The sequence below is a fragment of the Branchiostoma floridae genome, chromosome 7 (assembly GCF_000003815.2).
Source record: "Branchiostoma floridae strain S238N-H82 chromosome 7, Bfl_VNyyK, whole genome shotgun sequence".
NCBI classification, from domain to species: domain Eukaryota; kingdom Metazoa; phylum Chordata; class Leptocardii; order Amphioxiformes; family Branchiostomatidae; genus Branchiostoma; species Branchiostoma floridae.
This window is the reverse complement of record NC_049985.1, coordinates 25,165,029-25,187,056: the sequence shown is the minus strand read 5'-3', so window position 1 is coordinate 25,187,056 and position 22,028 is coordinate 25,165,029. Positions and strand designations below refer to the sequence as shown.

Below are 22,028 nucleotides of genomic sequence, written 5' to 3'. Positions count from 1 at the left end.
ACATCGATTATAACGACAGATACGGCTCCCAATATCTCATCGATTTGAGCTTTTATCACACCCCACCAACACAACAAGTATGAAACCAATTCATCCAGCCGTTCTTGAGTAATCTTCTACACAGACAGAGACACATAACAGAAAATATAACCTCCATTCCATGACATTTCATGGAGGTAACAAAGTGTCAGCAAAAATAACATCTATGTTTTGCTGACACAAATATGTCATGAACTAAACAAGTCTGGCGCACAGATGAGGTTGGGCACTGATCACTGAGTGTCTGGAAAAGAGGTCGTTTATTAGGATTTACACATTCTTCAAATTATCATGTAAATGAAGCCCCAATTTGCATACAATACATTACAGGATTTTAATCATCACCTAAGGTATGTACATACCAAAAATAATGCAAACCCACCAACCCCTCCTTGACTAATGCTCTTCCAAAGATAACAACAAAATCGCCGACTGCAGTTCAAAGCAAGCCGCCAGTGGGCCCAAAGTTACACTGCTTACTCCCTGCCCAAAGACCTATCCACTAGCCAAAAATCCTGAACCTACCACTTCAGGATAACTTTAACGCCAACTTCGTCGCTACGCTGCAGTACCGCAACTTGTCGCCAGGATGTCCATAATCGAACTTGACCTTCGTTTTCCAAACCCCTAAATAACTACCAAATATCATGCAAATCAATCCACAGCGTCAAAAGTTATCTTGTCCGCAAATACACACACGCACACATTCAAGTCGCTGCACTCACGACAGAAAGTGCCAGGAGTACCGTTTTCGTAGAAAACCTTGGTATACGCAACCCTACTCAAATACCAAATATCGCGACATTCCATCCATAGCTGCTCGAGTTATACGAGGTTGACCTACATATTGGGACACAAGAACATTTTCTAACCAAAATATAACCTTCTTGCACGGCACGAAAAAGGGTATTTAAGGATGCTGAAACCATGCGTAATGTTGACGTATTTTCCTCCTTTACGGATCTATACACCACTTATACGAGTACGTAAATATTGCCTTTAAGTGGTCTTTCTGTAGGTCCGTGTTAATCCTTATTTTCCGGTTTTCCCGTTGTCTTTCAGCAGCTTAAAGATGTCGTAAATGATTTTTAAAACCCCCTTAAAACTTGTTTAAAGTTCACGTTTATTTGATCTAAAGCCTCTTTACGTCTCATATACAATTGCATTAAGTGGATTATAACGTGTGTTTTAGTGCCTTTTCAGCAGCTTAAAGTTGCCATAAATACTTATTAAAACGCCCTTAAGACATGTTTAAACTTCACGTTTATTTGATCTAAAGCCTCTTTACGTCTCATATACGTGTACATTAAGAGGATTATAACGTGTGTTTAGGTGCCTTTTCAGCAGTTTAAAGTTGCCATAAATATCTATTAAAACGCCCTTAAGATATGTTTAAACTTCACGTATATTTGATCTAAAGCCTATTTACGTCTCATATACGTGTGCATTAAGTGGATTATAACGTGTGTTTAGCTGCCTTTTCAGCAGCTTAAATTTGCCATAAATACCTATTATAACGCCCTTAAGACTTGTTTTAACTTCACGTTTATTTGATCTAAAGCCTGTTTACGTCTCATATACGTGTTCATCAAGTGGATTATAACGTGTGTTTAGCTGCCTTTTCAGCAGCTTAAATTTGCCATAAATAGTTATTAAAACGCCCTTAAGACATGTTTAAACTTCACGTTTATTTGATCTAAAGCCTATTTACGTCTCATATACGTGTGAATTAAGAGGATTTAATGTGTCTATATTTTTCTTTTTAGCAGCTTAAAGTTGTCATAAATACGTATCAAAACACCCTTAAGACATGTTTAAAGTTCCCTCTGTACGTCTCATATACGTGTGCATTAAGGTGTGGATAAGTGCCATTTTAGGAGAATAATCATTAGCACATTTCAAAGCAAGAAAATACAATGGATGAAACTTTAAAATTTTATTGAATTACGAGAAAATATTACATGGAAAAGTAAAAAAACCTACAGCCTACTAGGTATTTGTGGCCTTTCATTCTGATGTAGTCGGCAGTTGAAACAATCACAACGGTTGCGCAATTCCGTGCAGCAGTCCACAGTCCCATTTCCAGTGTCGGGTGAAGCGTCTCGGCGTAAGTTAAAAAGAGCACACATGTACAGTTCCATCTGGTCACCACAGGAATAAAAATCCGGTAAGATCTAGAGTATCCTAGAGTAGTGGCCGATATGACTCGTGTTGTTGGATGGTCCTGGATTCTGTGAACGCGAAACATGTTCAGCTTGCACTATTAATCCGGATGGTGCAAGGGCCGTGATTTCCATTCTGTGTCGATTTCCAACAACAACAGCTTGTACAGAATGATAGCCACCTCGTATCTTTGAGTCAAATTCCGTCACCGGGGGTCCTAGGCGGTAAAAGCGGTGTCGCGGCCACAACTTGCGGGCTAGAGCAGGCCCAAACTTTCTTCAATACTTCTCTTCAAAAATGAACGCCTGGAAAATAACCGCTCCTTGTCGTACGTATGGCCCGTAAATTTGAACCCCCCACTCTTTTCTGCCATTGGATACATCCTATCACATGACACAGCTATGCCACAGACGGACCAAGGAAGTTCAACCTCCTTGGACGGACGGAGGCGTGCGCCCCATGGCGAGTACGAAATAACGCTGAATAAATTTACATCTTGCCTGCCCAAACAAACACGAGCAACACGAGAAGACACCGCCTGTGTGCACAAACTGTTCTTTCTCGACGCTTGCTTGTAGATAAAGAAATAAACATATTTCGTACATTTACCTGTAGTAAGAACTGCTTGCCGTTTTATAGAGAAAACACAACTCACTGCACAAAACGGTATACCTACTACATCCTTATTCTTCAAGCAGAGGTTGAGTCGCGGAGATATTCATAGCAGTAGTCGGGATTTCTACCGTCTCTTAGCTCGAGTGTCAACATGCCACAAAGAAAACCTCACCCTGATTTAGACCCTGGAATTTCAGAACATATATGCGGTATAAAATAAAAAGGAAAGGGTCTCCTCCTGTTCGCATAAACTGCGCTTCAAACATGCCGTATGTTCAGCAGAAAAAGGCACCGTTTCATAAAACCTTTGAGACGGTATTAGCTAATAGATAAAACAGGCGTAGTACCCCCAAATTTGTTTAAGCTACGCGGATTCAAAGATTAAACATGTCGTATGTTCAACAGAAATACGCAACATTTCATATACGTCTTGGCAACATATAAGCTAAACGGGGGAGGTCTCCCCTAGTTCGCTTAAACTGCGCGGATTCAAAGATTTAACTTGTTGTATGTTTTACAGAAGTACGCAACATTTCATATACGTCTTGACAACATAAAAGCTAAACGGGGGAGGTCTCCCCTAGTTCGCTTAAACTGCGCGGATTCAAAGATTAAACTTGTTGTATGTTTTACAGAAATACGCAACATTTCATATACGTCTTGACAACATAAAAGCTAAACGGGGGAGGTCTCCCCTAGTTCGCTTAAACTGCGCGGATTCAAAGATTAAACATGTCGTATGTTCAACAGAAATACGCAACATTTCATATACGTCTTGGCAACATATAAGCTAAACAAGGTAGGTCTCCCCTAGTTCGCTTAAACTGCGCGGATTCAAAGATTAAACATGTCGTATGTTCAACAGAAATACGCAACATTTCATATACGTTTTGGCAGCATATAAACTAAACGGGGGAGGTCTCCCCTAGTTCGCTTAAACTGTGCGGATTCAAAGATTAAACATGTCGTATGTTTTACAGAAATACGCAACATTTCATATACGTTTTGGCAACATATAAGCTAAACGGGGGAGGTCTCCCCTAGTTCGCTTAAACTGCGCGGATTCAAAGATTAAACTTGTATGTTTTACAGAAATACCCAACATTTCATATACGTTTTGACAGCATATAAGCTAAACGGGGGAGGTCTCCCCTAGTTCGCTTAAACTGTGCGGATTCAAATATTAAACATGTTGTATGTTCAAAAGAAATACGCAACATTTCATATACGTTTTGTCAGCATATAAGCTAAACGGGGGAGGTCTCACCTAGTTCGCTTAAACTGCGCGGATTCAAAAATTAAACATGTCGTATGTTCAAATGAAATACGCAACATTTCATATACGGCTTAGCAAATATATTAACGGGGGAGGTCTTCCCTTCTTTGCGTAAATGACGGTTCGAAATAAATTATATATATATATGGCATCCTTCGGTCAATATTGACCATGGTATACGCAACATCTCATATAACGTAAAATAGCGCATATAAGCTAACCGTGAGAGGTTCTCCCCTGTTCGAATTAAACCTTGCGCACAGAAAGTTTGAATACGTCAAATGCTTTCGGAATAGCTAAAAACACAGAAGATTATTGTATTTGACTTTGTATTGTATTGTATTTGTATTTGCTGAGGTATAAACATAACATTTTGTACCAGAAAGCGCAATAATTTTCAGTTTTGACTGTTATAAAACAGATGACGCAATGTTTTATCTAACACCAGACAAAGGCTTATTACATTTGACTTAGCCGGTTAACATGTATTTTGTAACAGATCTAGAGAAACGGTATTTGTCCGTTTTGACAGAAAATATTTTTGAGACATTTAAGTTGTCTCTTCGGCATACTAAAATACATGTAAAATTCACGTAAAGAAACACAACAGATTAAGTTAGATTTACAAACGCTGAAATCTTCCGTAAACGCCAAATGTATGTTTCCGATGCCTTTAATAGATCTTAAAATCTGCTGAAATATTTCTCCGCCTTTAAGGGCTTTGTACGTATCTCTGAAACTTTGCTTAAAAAGTTGTTTTCGTGCTGTGTTGGCGAAGGTAAAAAGGCTAAATAAAAAATTCACTTAAGGATATTAGAAACGTTTACCAACATTTGGTCTAGCTTAAAACCTACTTGTGTTACAGCCCAGAATCTCCACCCTCATGGCGATGTGATCATGCCAGGACTGGACCACGAAACGCACATAACGAGCATCAACTGGGTTGTCCAGTTGGTTCTTAACAAGGCTGGTGCTGTTAACGTTACCTGGAAAAACCTGAAAGGTAGACAAATGACTTAGATGAGGGTATTTTTGCTTTCCTGTGTAGTATGGATTTATTCATGAGCCCTAGATCTTCGTCACTACAATGATCAAATAAACTCTGTATATCTCTCCGATGCCAACAATTTTGAAAGGGTCGATCAAACCAATACATCAACACTACTCCAAAATAAACGTTCAAGATCGATGTTTATAATGTAACTCCGCAGTGTTTCATTGAATTAAAGAATAACAAGAGTCTGAAAACTCAAACCTGCATGAAACATTTTGTTTTGTGATGGTGCGTATGGGGTGTTGTTGGGTTGATATGGCTTGACGTTTGGCAAAATTATTCCATCATTGTTCTTATATATCTTCCTAGGGGAAATGGTGAGATCTAAAACTACACCATTTAGTCATCTCAAAATTTCATTTTTATTTCCTATTGTTACACCTGCACCTGGCACATATCCCAATGTTTATATAATGGTTCCCAACAGAGGTGACAGGGATGGTGACAGTTGCTCTTTCTGCTAGTTGTGGATCTGTGCAGCCATCGGGTTCACCTTTTACATTATCTGCTGGAACATATCGCTAATGTGTATATAGTGATTCACCCCGCACACAGTTGTGACAGGGGTGGCGCGAGCTAATTGACCTCAGCTGGCTTGCTCTAGTATTCAGTTACCAGATTAATCAGGACTACTCCTGTCAAAAAGGGGTGAAAATATCTGAACGAACCACAAAACTGCAGCAAAACTTCTAATGCGCGCTAAAGCACAATGGCCACAACATCTACCTCCATAGCAAACGTAATCGTAATCCATCCAGATGTTCTAAAGATATCGGTCGGGAAACACAAACTCCAAAACATTATTCTTACCAAAAACAGTGCATTTTGTCATGCATTTAAAAGGATATCTTGATATTTAACATACTACTTCTGAGTTAGTGTTGTCGGTGTATGTTGTCCAACTAATCAAATCATCCGTGCTGTACTGGAGTTTGTATGACGTCACCCACTGGTTGTCATAACCAAGGAGGTTATAATTAAGCCGACCCTGAATGACGGTACCCATGACGTGGATTATTTCTCGTAAATCCACCTGAAAATCAATATTTGTTCCCTTTAAATAATGCTGTATATGAAACAAAACTAGAACGACAGGATTTAACCATCTCGATTTAAGATAAGCGGTATGCTGAAATTAGGAAATATAAATAGATAATGGTGTACAGAAAATGAAATAAAAATATTTTCAACAAGGTCGTCATGTGAAAGACACGATTGTTTAGTCTATTAACATTTATGCTAGCCGCGTGGGCCCGTCGCGTTACCTTCGCCGAGGCCGTGTCAGGTATTTTAGCGTGACCGTGTCGGGGTCGTTTAAGACATCACGAAATCACCTGCGAGATATCATTATCAGTATGCTTACCTGCAACCACTGGCCGATTGTGTTGACCTTGGCTGCCCAGCCGCCTCCACTAGTAATCCCGTTTAACCGGCCGAGGAAAGGCGCGAGACCAGGTTCAAAGGCCGAGGATGCAGTAATGCTGTAATCAGGTATGGCTCCAGATGCCATGCCAAGTGGTTGGGGACAGGCAGAGAGGTTGACTGCAGCTGAAGGAACAAGAAGATGAAAACATTGACAACTAGAGTTCCACGACCTCATACCTTCGACAAGTGGTTTTAATCTTTTCGAGTGAAGTATTTGTAAATCTTTCCATTCGATTATGCAAATAAAGTCCTGATTTGCATTTATGTTTTTTCCGATCATTCTTTCTATCCAAGAGGCACAAGTTTAAAGTATTAAACTCCTATTGTAGCAGGGAAGGCCTTTTGAGTGTCTCCTTATGACTTATGTAAATATGAAAATAATTTACATGACTTATGTCTAATAATATACACCTTCACTAAGCTCCATCATGTTGTAAGTATGAAATTCTTATCATTTACCTCTATGGTATTCTAGTATTTCCTAATCACTTATGCAAATGAGGTCGTAATTTGGATAATCGACATCTATCTACATTTCTCCCTTTCTCAGTTACTTGTGTGACAGATTTTAAAAGTCCTATTATGGAATGCTATACATTCATAAACTCTCATTATCAATTATGCAAGTTAGCTGTTAATTTGCATGGATAGCTTGTTATTATGTAAGTCATCACTTAGGCTATCTACATACCAAAAATCATGACGACCCGTCAACACGTTCTCGAGTTATTCTCGTCCAAATTTGAATGGAAATCAGCGCCTGCAGTTTCAGGGTTCGCAAAATTACACCACTTACTCCCCTCCAAAGAGCTATCTACCGCTCAAATATCACGACCACAGCATCTCCAGAACTCGATATATCAAAACAGCAAGTTCCGCTGCAGAACCATAAAAAATTGCTAGGGGACCGAAAATCTAATCGGTTTCAGGTCTCATCAAGGCCTTTCTACATACCAAATATCGATACAATCCATTCAAGCGTTATCGAGTTTTGCTGGTCGCAAGTGTCTGGAGCGAGCTGCTATTCGGCGCTACTCAGGTGACCTCAATGAGACTGTCGCAACTGTCTGGAGCGAGCTGTCATTCGGCACCACTAATGTGACCTCAATACGACAGTAATTGCCCCAGGTGCGGCCATTGGACACCGGGAAGGACCCCTACTCCTTTCGATAAGCATGGTGGGATTTTTGACGTGCTCGAGGATTGGCTCTCTTAAAACACGGGGCCTCCATTTAACGTCTTATCCGAGGGACGGCCCTAACCGAAGCTACGTACAAAACCGAAGCTAGGTGTAACCATCAAACGAAGGTGAGGGCTTATCAACAAAACAAAACTATAGGCAGTAACAGCAATGTCCCCATTTGCAATGCTCGTAACTACACTCGCAGGTTGGCAAGGATTATGACTAAGTTTAAGAGGACGACGATGCGGTGATGCTGCCATTACAACTGATCATGAATGTGCACAGGATAGAAGTATGACTTTAAAACTCACCCGATGGACCCCAACGTTAAAACCATTGGCTGAGAGAGACTTTTCCATAACTATAACTGTCTATAGTTTTTTCTGCATTAGACAAGCAAAATATAATAATAACCACCCTTACACACTGTTTTCTCAGTTAAACGGCTGCTTACATTTAGGCTTATTCTATTTACTTGACAGCTTTTATTGCTGCACATCTCATGACTTTGATTGAGCTATTTTATCTGTTCTCACAGGGCAATGAAAAAAAAGGAAAAGGTGCCTCGTGATATGTGATTAAAGATGACGTGCCGTTCTGGTATCATCCTTACGGTCACTTCTAAATTTTTCAAATAATTATGAAAAAAACTAAATAAAGAAATCACTTAAAGACATTAGAAATGTTTACCAACATCTGGTCTAGCTTAAAACCTACTTGTGTTACAGCCCAGAATCTCCACCCTCATGGCGATGTGATCATGCCAGGACTGGGCCACGAAACGCACATAACGAGCATCAACTGGGTTGTCCAGTTGGTTCTTAACAAGGCTGGTGCTGTCAACATTACCTGGAAAAACCTGGAAGGTAGACAAATAGCTTATATGAGGGTATTTTTGCTTCCCTGTGTAGTACGGATTTATTCATGAGCCCTAGATCTTCGTCACTACAATGATCAAATAAACTCTGTATATCTCTCCGAGGCCAACAATTTTGAAAGGGTCGATCAAACCAATGCATCAAGACTACTCCAAAATAAACGTTCAAAATCGATGTTTATAATGTAACTCCGCAGTATTTCATTGGATTCAAGAATAACAAGAGTCTGAAAACTCAAACCTGCATGAAACATTTTGTTTTGTGATGGTGTGTATGGTGTGTTGTTGGGTTGATGTGGTTTGACGCTTAGCAAAATTATTCCATCATTGTTCTTATATATCTACCTATGGTAAATGGTAAAATCCAAAACTACACCTATCTAGTCACCTCAAAATTTCATTTTTATTTCCTATTGATACATCTGCACCTGGCACATATCCCAATGTGTTCTGTGCAGCCATCAGGTTCACCTTTTATATTTTCTGCTGGGACATATCGCTAATGTGTATATAGTGATTCACCCCGCACACAGTGGTGACAGGGGTGGCGCGAGCTAATTGCCCTCAGCTGGCTTGCTCTAGTATTCAGTTACCAGATCAACTAGGACCACTCTACTCCTGTCAAAAAAAGGTTGTGTAAATATTTAAACAAACCACAAAATTGCAGCATACTTCTAATGCACACTAAAGCACACTGGCCACAACATCTACCTCCATAGCAAACGTGATCGCAATCCATCCAGAGGTTCTAAAGATCTCGGTCCGGAAACACAAACTCCAAAACATGATTCTTACCAAAAGCAGCGCATTTTTTCGTTCAGGTAAAAAGGATATCTTGATATCTAACATACTACTTCTGAGTTAGTGTTGTCGGTGTATGTTGTCCAACTAATCAAATCATCCGTGCTGTACTGGAGTTTGTATGACGTCACCCACTGGTTGGTATAACCAAGGAGGTTATGATTAAGCCGACCCTGAATGATGGTACCCATGGCGTGGACTATTTTCCGTAAATCCACCTGAAAGGCAATATTTAATCCCCTTAAATAATGTGGTATATGAAGCAAAACGAGAAAGACAAGATTTAACCATCTCGATATAAGATAACAGGTATGCTGAATTAGGAAATATTATAGATAATGGTGAACAGAAATGAAATGAATGTTTTCAACAAGTCGTCATATGAAAGACAGATTGTTTAGTCTATTAACATTTATGCTAGCCGCGTGGGCCCGTCGCGTTACCTTCGCCAATGCCGTGTCAGGCATATTACCGTGACCGTGTCGGGGTCGTTTAAGACATCACGAAATCACCTGCGAGGCCTGCCAGCCACACAAACCCGAAGTCAAATTCACAGATACCGTGCAAGATATCATTATCAGTATGCCTACCTGCAACCACTGCCCGATTGTGTTGACCCTGGCTGCCCAACCGCCTCCTCTATTAATCCCGTTTAACCGGCCGAGGTAAGGCGCGAGATCAGGGCTATAGGCCGAGGATGCAGTAATGCTGTAATCAGGTATGGCGCCAGATGCCATGCCAAGTGGTTGGGGACAGGCAGAGAAGTTGACTGCAGCTGATGGAACAAGAAGATGAAAACATTGACAACTTCCACGACCTCATACCTTCGACAAGTGGTTTTAATCTTTTCGAGTGAAGTATCTGTAAATTTTTTATTTGATTATGCAAATTAGGCAAGACGAACAAGTCCAAAGTATGAAACTCTTATGGTAGCAGAGAATGCCTTTTTAGTCCCCTTATAACTTATGTAAATATGACAATAATTTACATCATTTATGTCTAATAAGGTACACCTTCACTAGGCTCCATAATGCTGTAAGTATGAAATTCCTATCAGTTACCTCTATGGTATTATATTGTTTCCTAACTAATTATCTTCGCCAAGAAGATTATGTTTTTGTTGACTTGGGTTTGTATGTAGGTCAACAGGATATAACTCGAGAAATTGTGGATGGAACTTTTTGATTTTTCGCAGGTGTGTAGCGGTTGTCAAAAAGCATGCCTAGTTCGAAAATGGGTTACCTGGCGTTTTCCTACTGTACAGCAGCGAGCTTGGTATTTTTTGTGTGTGTTTTCGGGAAGCATAAGTCAAAATGCAGCTGGGCGATTTCCGCGATATTTGGCAGTTGTGTAGCGGTTGTGGAAAGGATTGCCATGTGCGAGAATGGTTTAGCTACCTTTTACCTATGGTGCTGTATCTGACTTTGTATGTAAGTGAGTTTGTCTGTATGCAAGATAACTCAAGATGACCTTAAAGGATGCTAAGGATATTTTGTTGATAGGTAGGGGACACAGAAAGGAAGGTCGAGTTCGATTATGGGCCTCCTGACAACTTGTTTTGGTACTGCAAGTGAGCATCAAAATTTGCGCCTAAATTTTCCAAAAGTGCCAGGTTCATGATTTTTAATGGTGGAAAGCTGTTGGAACTAGGAGTAAATGGTGTAATTTTGAGTCCCCTAGCAGCTTGTTTGGAAGTGCAGTGGGTCTCGTAACTTTTTAGATGGATAACTCCTGAGGGGATTGATGGATATTTTTTTTGTTTTTGGTAGGTAGGTACTTCGGGTGATTATCAACATAATGAGATGCAAATTATGTAAATCACTATCTATTTAATATAATTACTTAGGAAAACTTGATAAACTGCAATATACAGCAGAAGCCTATAGGGTTGGTACAAACATGTGCACCACAGCTGGTGTCTTTAGATGTAGGTCAATAGGTCGCCTACAAGGATGTACTGTATTGAACAGTTTTACATAAACAAACAGATGTCACCTTCAGAGATATAGGTACGCTCTGATTAGAGAAATATTACGGACTAACATATCTGACTGCAAATATGAGAAATGCCCCTCTCTATTATGCCTTTGATCAAAAATGACTGAAGCGTAAAAACACAGTGTGCTACAATATCGCCAAGATACAGTACATGTATCCACTTACTGTTCATCAAGTGAATGAAACTCAGTCTTTTTTTCTAAAGTATATTTACAATTTACATGTACATCCATTTATCTCACTATACCATGTAGTCTTAAACATAAACGTTGAGTGCCTGTGCCCCACCCCTGACAGCTAGCTAGTGGGGGTGGTCACGCCATATTAACCCTCAGGTGCAGGAGAAGCCTGTGCCCCACCCCTGACAGCTAGCTAGTGGGGGTGGTCACGCCATATTAACCCTCAGGTGCAGGAGAAGCCTGTGCCCCACCCCTGACAGCTAGCTGGTGGGGGTGGTCACGCCATATTAACCCTCAGGAGTCAGAAAATGACGTCATTTGTCCGCCATCTTGGATCGACAAGCTTGAATTTTCTAAAATACGATTTTTCCACATATAACCCCCAAACCCAATGGAAGTGGACTAAAAAGGTTCAAAAGATTGTGTTTTGTAAGAAAATAAAAGATTTTGACGGAATTTGAGTAAAAATAACATGTATTTATCGTTGAAAATGGCATTGTCCGCAATCTTGGATTTTGACCCATGACGTCATCAAATTAGCATAAATTATGAATAATTAATTAGAAATGTAACTTAAGATTACAGAGGAATCTTACTGATATAGGTAAACAAGTTTGGTTTAGCAATAAAACTATGAAATCCCATCATTCAAACTGAAATTATTAAATTTGGTAAAATATGCCTGTCAGAAACCCGTTGCAATGGCAGCACGAAAAATCACAAACTACATTTTTTTCCGCAGAATTGTTGCTAACAGTATTCTAGGAAAATTCGTAGTTTCGTAGTTCTAGCTCACGTCGTTCGGCAGTTATACGACGTCAAAGTTGGCGCGGGCACTTTCACCCCCCCCCCCCCCCGTCTGGCTAGGGTTAAAGTCTCATTTATTTTGCACATAAGCTAATTAGTATATGTTTATAGTACAGTGCATTATTAGATTACACAGCATATACCATGGACATGTCTGAAAAGTCATAAAAAAACTTATTCATGTCTGTCATGAAATTAGATGTTTGAACTCATGGTTGATATTATAATACCTACAACCATCGTCTTAGTTACAATATTGCCCCAAATAGATTGATTATATATAAAGCTGTTGTTTCTGTCACAATTCCCACAACAAAATTATTCTTGGGAAAAGTGCAAGGTGTCTTCGTACCGTTCTCTTCCAATCTTTACGTGATGAAATGTTTATATTTATATCTTCAATGTCTCTTTCTACATTGATTGTGGGAAGGTAGAGATGATTCAAAAGGATTGAAACCTACCTTTGTCACAACCCAGAATCTCCACTCTCATAGCAATGTACGACGTCCAGGACTGAGGCAGGAAACGCACATAACGGGCATCTACTGGCGTGTCCAGTGGGTTCAATACACGAACTATTCTGGCAATGCTGCCGGGAAATACCTGAGAAAAAGCGTACCATAAGATGAGGATATTTTCTACCCGGCTGTATGGTGTAGCTTATTCAGCTCTAGACCTTTACTACAAATTACCCGACAGTCTCTGAACATTCCGTCCGAGACCAATACTGTCAAAATAATTGGACCAAAAACCGCTCTGCCCTATGTCAAAATGTTAAGGACAAAGTTATTGTTTAAAATTACTTCGTGGTATTTTGCCTAACTCAAATCAAATTAAATCCAAAACGATACCATATCTGAGCCATCGTTGTCGGTATATGTCCAGAAATCGATCCCATCTGTGCTGTACTGGAGTTTGTACGACTTCACCCACTGGTCGGCAATGTTGCGACCCTGAATGATGGTAACTGTGACTTGCTTTATTTCCCCTAAGTCCACCTGCATGTATATGTGACACTTGTTATAGAATATAAAATTAGAAGCTCAGATCTGACTATGCATAAAATCTCAATTTTAACCCTCAAACCACCGTACCTTTTTTGTTACGTAGATTACCGTATGGGGTCAAAACTGACACCACAACGTTTTGTACAAATACAGTTTTTTTGGTGACTCTTTTTGTGATTTGTGTATATATAGTTTCATTAATCTATGTGGGAAAGTTTGACATGATTAGGTAAGAATAATTCTAGCTCATTATCATAATTTATACAAAAGATCATAAGGACCAAATTTTGCACTAATGCTATTAAGACCGGGGTGGAGGTTTTTGATGCCCGCACCGACTTCAATGTCCTATAGCTCCTTAATGGCTTACGCTAGGGCCACCAAACTTGGTACCTTTTCAGAAAATGTTGAAAGCAAATATTTTAAGTGAATAAAATAAGTTTTTCATTTTTCATGTTGCCATGGCAACGGAATTCTGACATTCATATTCATTACGAAAATTTCTAATTTTGGCTTAAACATTCAAATTTTAAGGTTTTCTTGGCAAACCACACTTGTTCATGACATCTTATAAAGATGACGTCATGATGTCGTCATATAACATGATAATGACACAAAACTTGTTACCATAATTATGTTTCACATGTACATGGTTCTCTGAAAATTTCGTGATCATACGATAAGTTGTTTAGGTGTGGGTCCCAAACGTTTGTTTAAAAAAATGCTGGGGTCAGTTTTGACCCCAGTGGACCATGCATAAACTTTCTAGGATAACTTAATCAACAATGAGCCAATCTCGGTAAAAACGTATGAGAAGTTGTAAGACATATATACAAACAAACTCATGGGAGGAAAATTGTTTTCGACAAGAAATGTCATAATGGCACATATTGATATACGTCTGGGGTCAGTTTTGACCCCATACGGTGGTTTCAGGGTTAAATATTATTGGGAGATGTGACAAGGCGTAGCACAGTCCAATCAGGCTCCTCTGATGAAGTGAACTGTTGGGTTACTGATCACTCGTTCTCATTGAAATGTAAAAAATGGCGATTTTTGGTTCGAACAATACAACAGCTTATTTTTCAGTCAAAACTACCTGATTGTTCAGGAAAATTCCTCTTTTACCCATAGCCAAAAAATGGCAATTTTTTACCTATTGGTTATGTATTATAGGGCAGGTAACAAACGTTACCGGTAGCAGCAACAAGTTATAATTGCTTAAATGAGGAAAACACCGACTATTTTGAAATAGATATAGTTTTTTTGTGTGAAACACAGACAATCTGCATAAATTATGATAATTAGCACAAATTACCTATGCTTATGTCAGTGAAAATGTTTCTAATTAATTAAGAAACAATATACTGACAACCCGTCATGCACCGCGGCACGTAGTAGGCCTCCTACTCTCGGCTCAAAAAATGTCAGCAGTTTGGTAACAAATGTCAGCAGTTTGGTAACAAAAACAATTCTACTTGAACTCTAATGCGCGACTCTGGGTGATTCTGCATGGGAAAACGAAACAGACGCTCCAGGGGCTCCAACACCAGCGAAGAGAACGGCAGTCCGACAAACCTGACTCATCGCCCCCCTCCCAAGACACCTAAATTGGCTACGGCGAGTAACGCGGGCATGGCTTCTCTTCCTCCTGAACTACAACCTTTGGCTCATTTAATTTTGGAACAATCGAAACTACAACAAGAGACTCTAGCAGGACAACTAAAGACTGTCGGGGATAAACTGTCGGGTCAAATCCGAACGCTGGATGTAAAAGTCGACGGGCTATCCACCGAACTTTCTTCACTACGCGACCGGGTTTTGACGCTAGAGACTGCCGCAGAGTATAAAGACAACGAAGTCGAACAGCTGCGAAGAGAGCTACACAACGAACGACGGGAGCGAGTCAAATCGGATCTGTTAGCAGAACGCTACTCAAGAAAGTCTGACGTGATCATCAGGGGCCTGCCATACCATAAGGAGGAAAACTGTGAAATGCTCTTCAACGACTTCTTGCTAGGAGAGCTTGGCTTGGAAAAGATGCCATTAGTGGCAGTTCACCGGTTATCGCGGCCAACAAAGACCCGACCCAACCCTCATCTACTAGTTAGACTGGTCAACTATCATGATCGCGATCGCATACTGAAAGAGGGACGAAAACTCCGAGGAAGTGGTTACGCAGTCTACGAGCACCTCCCGCCGCCGATCCAAACAGCGAGGTCCCAGCTTGTTCCTGATCGGGATGCGGAGATACAGAAAGCTAAGGACACCAATACGCGCAGTAAGATATCTATCTATGTACCTCCAAAAAGCACTTACGCTGTACTGTTGGTTAATGGAAAGGAAAAAAAGCGCATCAATGCGGTTGATATCGCTTTAACCGAAAACAAGACAACCTGATATGTATGCACAAATGTGGATTGTCACAATAAATGACTTCTCCTCACTTTGATGCATATCGCTGTCTCTATGTGTTTATTTGTTTACAATGATCTGGAATGTGTGAGCTTGTAAAGCTGAGAGTCCTGACACATTCCCAGGTGTTCGCAATTATGAAACAATGGTTACCACCTGTCTGATGTCCAGGCCTCACACTTTTTGCTTTAATTTGATTCAGTTTTCGCCTATGTTAAAGGTCTGGACACAGACTTGATTTATTTATGTTTGTTTACTTATATTAGGTGATTGTATCTTTGACTATCATTTTGGTTCTGGTTTCTCAAACTTACCTGTTATTACTGTATTGATATGGTAATTCAGCCATGTTGGTTGAATACGAATTGCGGAGCCGACGAATCTCGACAAGGTTAAAACAGGTTAGCCATGTGAAGTTTCATTATATTACTCTTATGTTGTAGTACTTGCTATTATTTTCGAATGAACGAATAATACAATAACCTTGTCTAGATTTTCCTAAGATGGCCAATTCTTATTGTTCCACTGTTGCGCTTTACTTGATATGTAATTACAGGGCTTTCCTTGTTTTTTGTTATTGATCCACATACCAAAATTGATCCGTATGTGACATTATGACTTGTAAGGTTAGCCCTGTCTAGAAAATTCTCGATTAAATATAAATGAATAACTGTAAAAATAAGAGCCAATCACGTAGATTATGATAACGGCCGGCCGACGGATGGTCAGGGTGCCTGAAACCCTGTATATATGTTTTTGTTTCATCTTTTCTGGGAACCATCCTAGCATGTTATATGCTGTTAGACTTTGTTTAGTTTCTAAGGCGGTTGACACCCTACCTTTGTTTGTTAACTGTGTTTCAGTTATTTTGATTTATATCTGTATGTGTGTTTATGTTCAATATCTGGCTTACTCGTGTAACCCAGTGAACTATTGTTTATGTTCGGATACCACGGATCCTGAAATTGTTATATATATGTATGTCGTAATCAAGTACTCCCATATTTACACATTACGTTATATGAATGAAAAACCTCCGACATGAATACCACTATTGGCTCATATAACGTAAATGGAATTGCAAACCCGCGTAAAAGACGTGAGGTGTTTAACTGGCTTAAAGAAAAAAATTATGACATAATTTGTTTACAAGAAACCCATTCATCACCAGAACACGAAATGGCCTGGAAACAAGATTGGTATGGGGAAGTCTTTTTTAATCACGGAACAACAAACCAACGGGGAGTGTTGATTTTATGCAAGGAAAACTTAAAATTTACTGTCAATAACTGTACTAAAGATGATGATGGGCGACTGTTGATAATAGACATTTCTATAAATGACTTGAATTTCTGTATTTGCAATCTGTACGCACCAAATAGGGACAACCCCGACTTTTTTGACAATATTGAAAAATTGATATCTAATTATAATCATGGAAATTTTATAATCGTTGGGGATTTCAATACGGTCCAAAACGCCAAATTAGATAGAGCCGGACGAAATCCAGCGGTCTATCACCCAAAAGCACAGCAGAAAATTAATGATCTTATGTTTGCTTTAGATTTGGTTGATGTATGGCGACATAAACATCCTAATACAGTTAGATTCACATGGAGGAGGGGAAAACAAGCCAGCCGTCTGGACTACTTTCTGGTTTCTTTTTCGCTTTTAGCAGATATTTCAAAAGTTAAAATTTTGGACCGACTAAAGTCCGATCACAAGGTTGTTTCACTCCATATACAAACCATTAAACACCCACGGGGAAGGAATTATTGGAAATTCAACCAAACATTGCAGACAGATGTGAATTTTCAGAAGAAAACTGAAGAATTCATTGATGAGTTTTTTAAATTTAACATTGGCACGAGTGACCCGCTAACGGTATGGGATACTTTTAAGTGTTGTTTTAGAGGACACACAATAAGTTTTGCTTCCAAGAAACGCAAAGAATTTATTTCAAAAGAAAATGATATCAAAAAGCATATCGAACAGTTAACCGAGAAATTAGATGAGACAGATGAGCCTAGACAAACTGTACTTGACGAACTTAGCTCACTGCAGAGTGAATTAGAGATACTATATGAACAGAAATCTAATCAGATGTTTTACAAACAGAGAGCTGATTGGATGGAATTTTCTGACAGGTGTACCAAACAATTCCTTGATCTTGGTCGACGAAATTCCTTTAAGAAAAATGTTATAAATTTGAAAACATCAGACGGAGAAAACATACAGGACCCTACACGGGCTATAGAAGAAATCAAGTCATTTTACCATTCTCTTTATTCCTTTAGCGATCCCCCTAAGCCCTTAGACGATGAAAATTGTGAGCCCTTCTTTCCAGGTGATTTACATGTCCATTTAGATAATGAACAGAAAAACTCCTGTGAGGGCCTTATTACAGAAAAAGAGCTATGGGAAGCCATAGATAGTTTTAAAGAGGGCAAATCTCCAGGAATCGACGGCATTCCAGTCGAGGTTTATAAGACTTTTTTTTCGAAATCTATAGAATCCAATGCTACATTTATTTAATTACGCATATGAAAGAGGGAACTTGTCAGATTCACAGAAAGAAGGATTAATTACTTTATTATTAAAACAAGATTCGAATGGAGAATATAAAGACCCGACTGCTCTTAATAATTGGCGACCCTTATCATTGTTATGTTGCGACGTACGCATTTTGTCAAAAGTTATTTCACTTAGGATAAGAAAAGTTATTTCTAATTTAATACATAAAGATCAATGTGGTTTTTTGCAAAACAGATTTATAGGGGAAAACATATGTCAAATAACTGAAATAATTCAACTCTATGAAAAAGAAAAATTGCCTGGTATGATCTTTATAGCTGATTTTGAAAAAGCTTTCGATAAACTAAGGTGGGATTTTATGTTTAGGGCTTTGCAGTTTTTGGGATTTGGAGAATCATTTATACGCTGGGTTTCGATACTCTATAAGGACATTACCAGCAAAGTAATAAATAATGGTTATATTTCAACTCCATTCAAGCTATCTCGTGGAGTACGTCAAGGGTGTCCCCTCTCACCGTATCTGTTTATTTTATGCGTTGAATTGCTTGCCGTGAAGATAAGATCCAATAACAATATAAAGGGAATTACATTGCATAAAACAGAAATTAAGGTATCCCAATTTGCAGACGACTCAAATTTTCCACTACAGCCAACTTTAACATCACTTCTAGCACTGACAAAAGACCTCAACAATTTTTCAGAAATTTCTGGTTTAGATCCAAATTATAGTAAGTGTAAAATATTAAGAATAGGAACGCTAAGGAATACCCATTTCACTTTGCCATGTAACCTCCCAATTCAATGGACAGATGGACCAGTTAAAATGCTTGGAGTTGGGATCACAGGTGACACAAAAAAACTTACGAAAAACTATGAAGATCGATTAATTAAAATTGACAGAACCCTTCTGCCATGGAAAATGATTCCAATGTCCCTATACGGAAAGGTCACTCTCATTAATACCCTTGTTGTGTCGCAATTTACTCACTTATTTATGTCATTACCATCCCCAGAAAAATCATTTTTCCAAAGATATGAGCAGAAAGCTTTTAGATTTATTTGGAATGGTAAACCTGAAAAAATTAAACGTAAAGTTATTTACAATACATATGATAAGGGTGGTTTAGGATTGATACATCTACCCACATTCGATCGTACACGCAAAGCTTCTTGGGTTCCGAGAATGTTTTGTCAGCACAACTCAAATCGCAAGCCTCTCTTAGATACTTCTTCTGTGGTATTCAGCAGACATCTTTACCCATTTTTACAACTGTCTTTAGATGATATAACTTCTATGCGACCATTTTGTACCATTAGTCCTTTCTTTAAAGACGTTTTAAAGGCGTGGTTGTCCCTACAATATAAGCCTCCTGAAACATACAAAGATATACAAAATCAAATTATTTGGTGCAACTCGAATATCCTTGTAGAAAGTAAACCTATAGCTTTAGAAACTCCAATTTCATGTGGGATGATTCATATCAATGATATACTAGACCTTGATGGCAAATTATTGTCATATGATGATGTTATTAAAAAATTCGGTAAAGTTATTGGCAGAATGGGTTACAGAGCAGTGACCACCAATCATGTCTTCCCTATCCTTATAATGCATTTAATGGCAAATAGAAGCTGTCAAAAGTCACCTACCTGACGTTTCGTTCTCGAAAAACTAACATTGAGAGGGTAGCCCGGCTTCTAAAATGTCCATTCTCAACTTTTCGGAACTTTCTGACCGGTGATTTGCATCCAAACGCAACTCGGTGACCTTTGACCCCATCTGGCACTACAATGACAGCTACATAACAAACTTCTTTCTAGTGTTCCAGGCACCCAAAACAGGCTTAAAAGTCTGTTTTTTTCGACATAATAAAAAACCTACAACCCTTACCTGTAGAATTTAGCTCCAAGATGCCAACATTTCCAAAGAAAAACACATCTTCTGATACTTTTAAAAATCAATCCTGTGGGGACTCACCGGGGACCTTCTGCGCAGCCGTCAATTAGGGGTCATTGCCCTTGTAGGGGCCCGAACTTGAGAATTGACAAGTTTCAATCATTTCGCATGATGCGAGTAAGAGTTTTCAATCATTATCCCAAGTTTCAAAGCTTTCTGACCAAGAATGCTCCCAGGGGAATGGATCTCATGGCAGGTGTCAGAGGACTTTCCTCAAGGCTTTGGCAGTGGTTTGAGGCATTTGATAGGCTCCATAGCATTAACCAAAAAGTGACACAAACTGAAGAAAAAGTTAAAAGCTGATCTTTCTAGCATAAGGAAAGTATTCTCCCACCATTTACACACCTAAAGTTGTATTGAAAAGCTGCCAGGTTAGACTTTGAAGCATTTTATGAGAGTGCATATTACATTATCAATAAAAGGTACAGAAAGTAAGAAATCAGGCCCAAAACCACTAATATGGCAGAATTTCTCAAGAAATTTCAGTCAGTTGAGTCAGGTAAAGCCTTTCTTTTGCCCATATAACCAATTTTTGGGAACATATTGGCCCCCAATGATATATAAGCCCCAAAGGACACACCTACCCCCCCCCCCTCATTCTATGCACTCTCATCATCTGCTCCAAAGTGTGGTCTAACAGCATTTAGATACAAATTTTGGTGTCTAAACTGATGGAGAGTAGTCCCCTTATGACAGGGTGAGCAGATTTTACCATTTTCCCCTGTTTGTGCCACTTTTTGCTAAACAATATGAAGTCTAACCAAAGCCACAAACCTTACCACATCCCTCCTGACACCTGTGCTCCCTGGGGACCAATCCTTGGAGTAGGGTCTCCGTGAAGTCTTTAAAACTTGTGACAATGCTTGACAACCCTTCCCGCATCACTTGAAGTGTCTTGACACCTGCTAATTTTGAACTTGACTACCCTGCCGAACATGGCAGAGCAGTGACCACCAATCATGTCTTCCCTATCCTTATAATGCATTTAATGGCAAATAGAAGCTGTCAAAAGTCACCTACCTGACGTTTCGTTCTCGAAAAACTAACATTGAGAGGGTAGCCCGGCTTCTAAAATGTCCATTCTCAACTTTTCGGAACTTTCTGACCGGTGATTTGCATCCAAACGCAACTCGGTGACCTTTGACCCCATCTGGCACTACAATGACAGCTACATAACAAACTTCTTTCTAGTGTTCCAGGCACCCAAAACAGGCTTAAAAGTCTGTTTTTTTCGACATAATAAAAAACCTACAACCCTTACCTGTAGAATTTAGCTCCAAGATGCCAACATTTCCAAAGAAAAACACATCTTCTGATACTTTTAAAAATCAATCCTGTGGGGACTCACCGGGGACCTTCTGCGCAGCCGTCAATTAGGGGTCATTGCCCTACAATAGTATAGTCTCCGCAATTCCAAATGATTGGAAAAAGGAACTACTTAAACATTCCCCAACCGTAGGTCCAATTATACCATCTGCAGCCCACTACATATGGCTAAAAACATGTCGAATTCATAAAAAGACATATTCGTTCTTCCTACAGAAAAACAATATAGCAATGTCCCCTACGAATATTCAGTCTTATTGGGAAGATGAATTTAATGTACCTCTCCCATGGCATCACATCTTCAAGTCAATTTATAAAACAACGATTTCACCCAGATTAAGAATACTTCAATACAAAATAGTGCATAAAAC

The 22,028-nt window shown here is 39.3% G+C and overlaps 1 protein-coding gene across 1 annotated transcript in view; it reads right to left on the bottom strand.

Annotated features, from left to right (window-relative positions):
- Positions 1–22,028, bottom strand: part of LOC118420230 (neuropilin-1-like) — a 32,847-nt gene that overhangs the window by 5,270 nt on the left and 5,549 nt on the right. Inside the window, exons 5-10 of the mRNA XM_035826950.1 lie at positions 13,269–13,415; positions 12,879–13,020; positions 10,024–10,208; positions 8,473–8,614; positions 6,511–6,695; positions 4,948–5,089 (exon numbers count right to left, since the gene is read on the bottom strand). Of these exons, the coding sequence (XP_035682843.1) occupies positions 4,948–5,089; positions 6,511–6,695; positions 8,473–8,614; positions 10,024–10,208; positions 12,879–13,020; positions 13,269–13,415 (943 nt within the window). The remainder of the gene's footprint in view (positions 1–4,947; positions 5,090–6,510; positions 6,696–8,472; positions 8,615–10,023; positions 10,209–12,878; positions 13,021–13,268; positions 13,416–22,028) is intronic.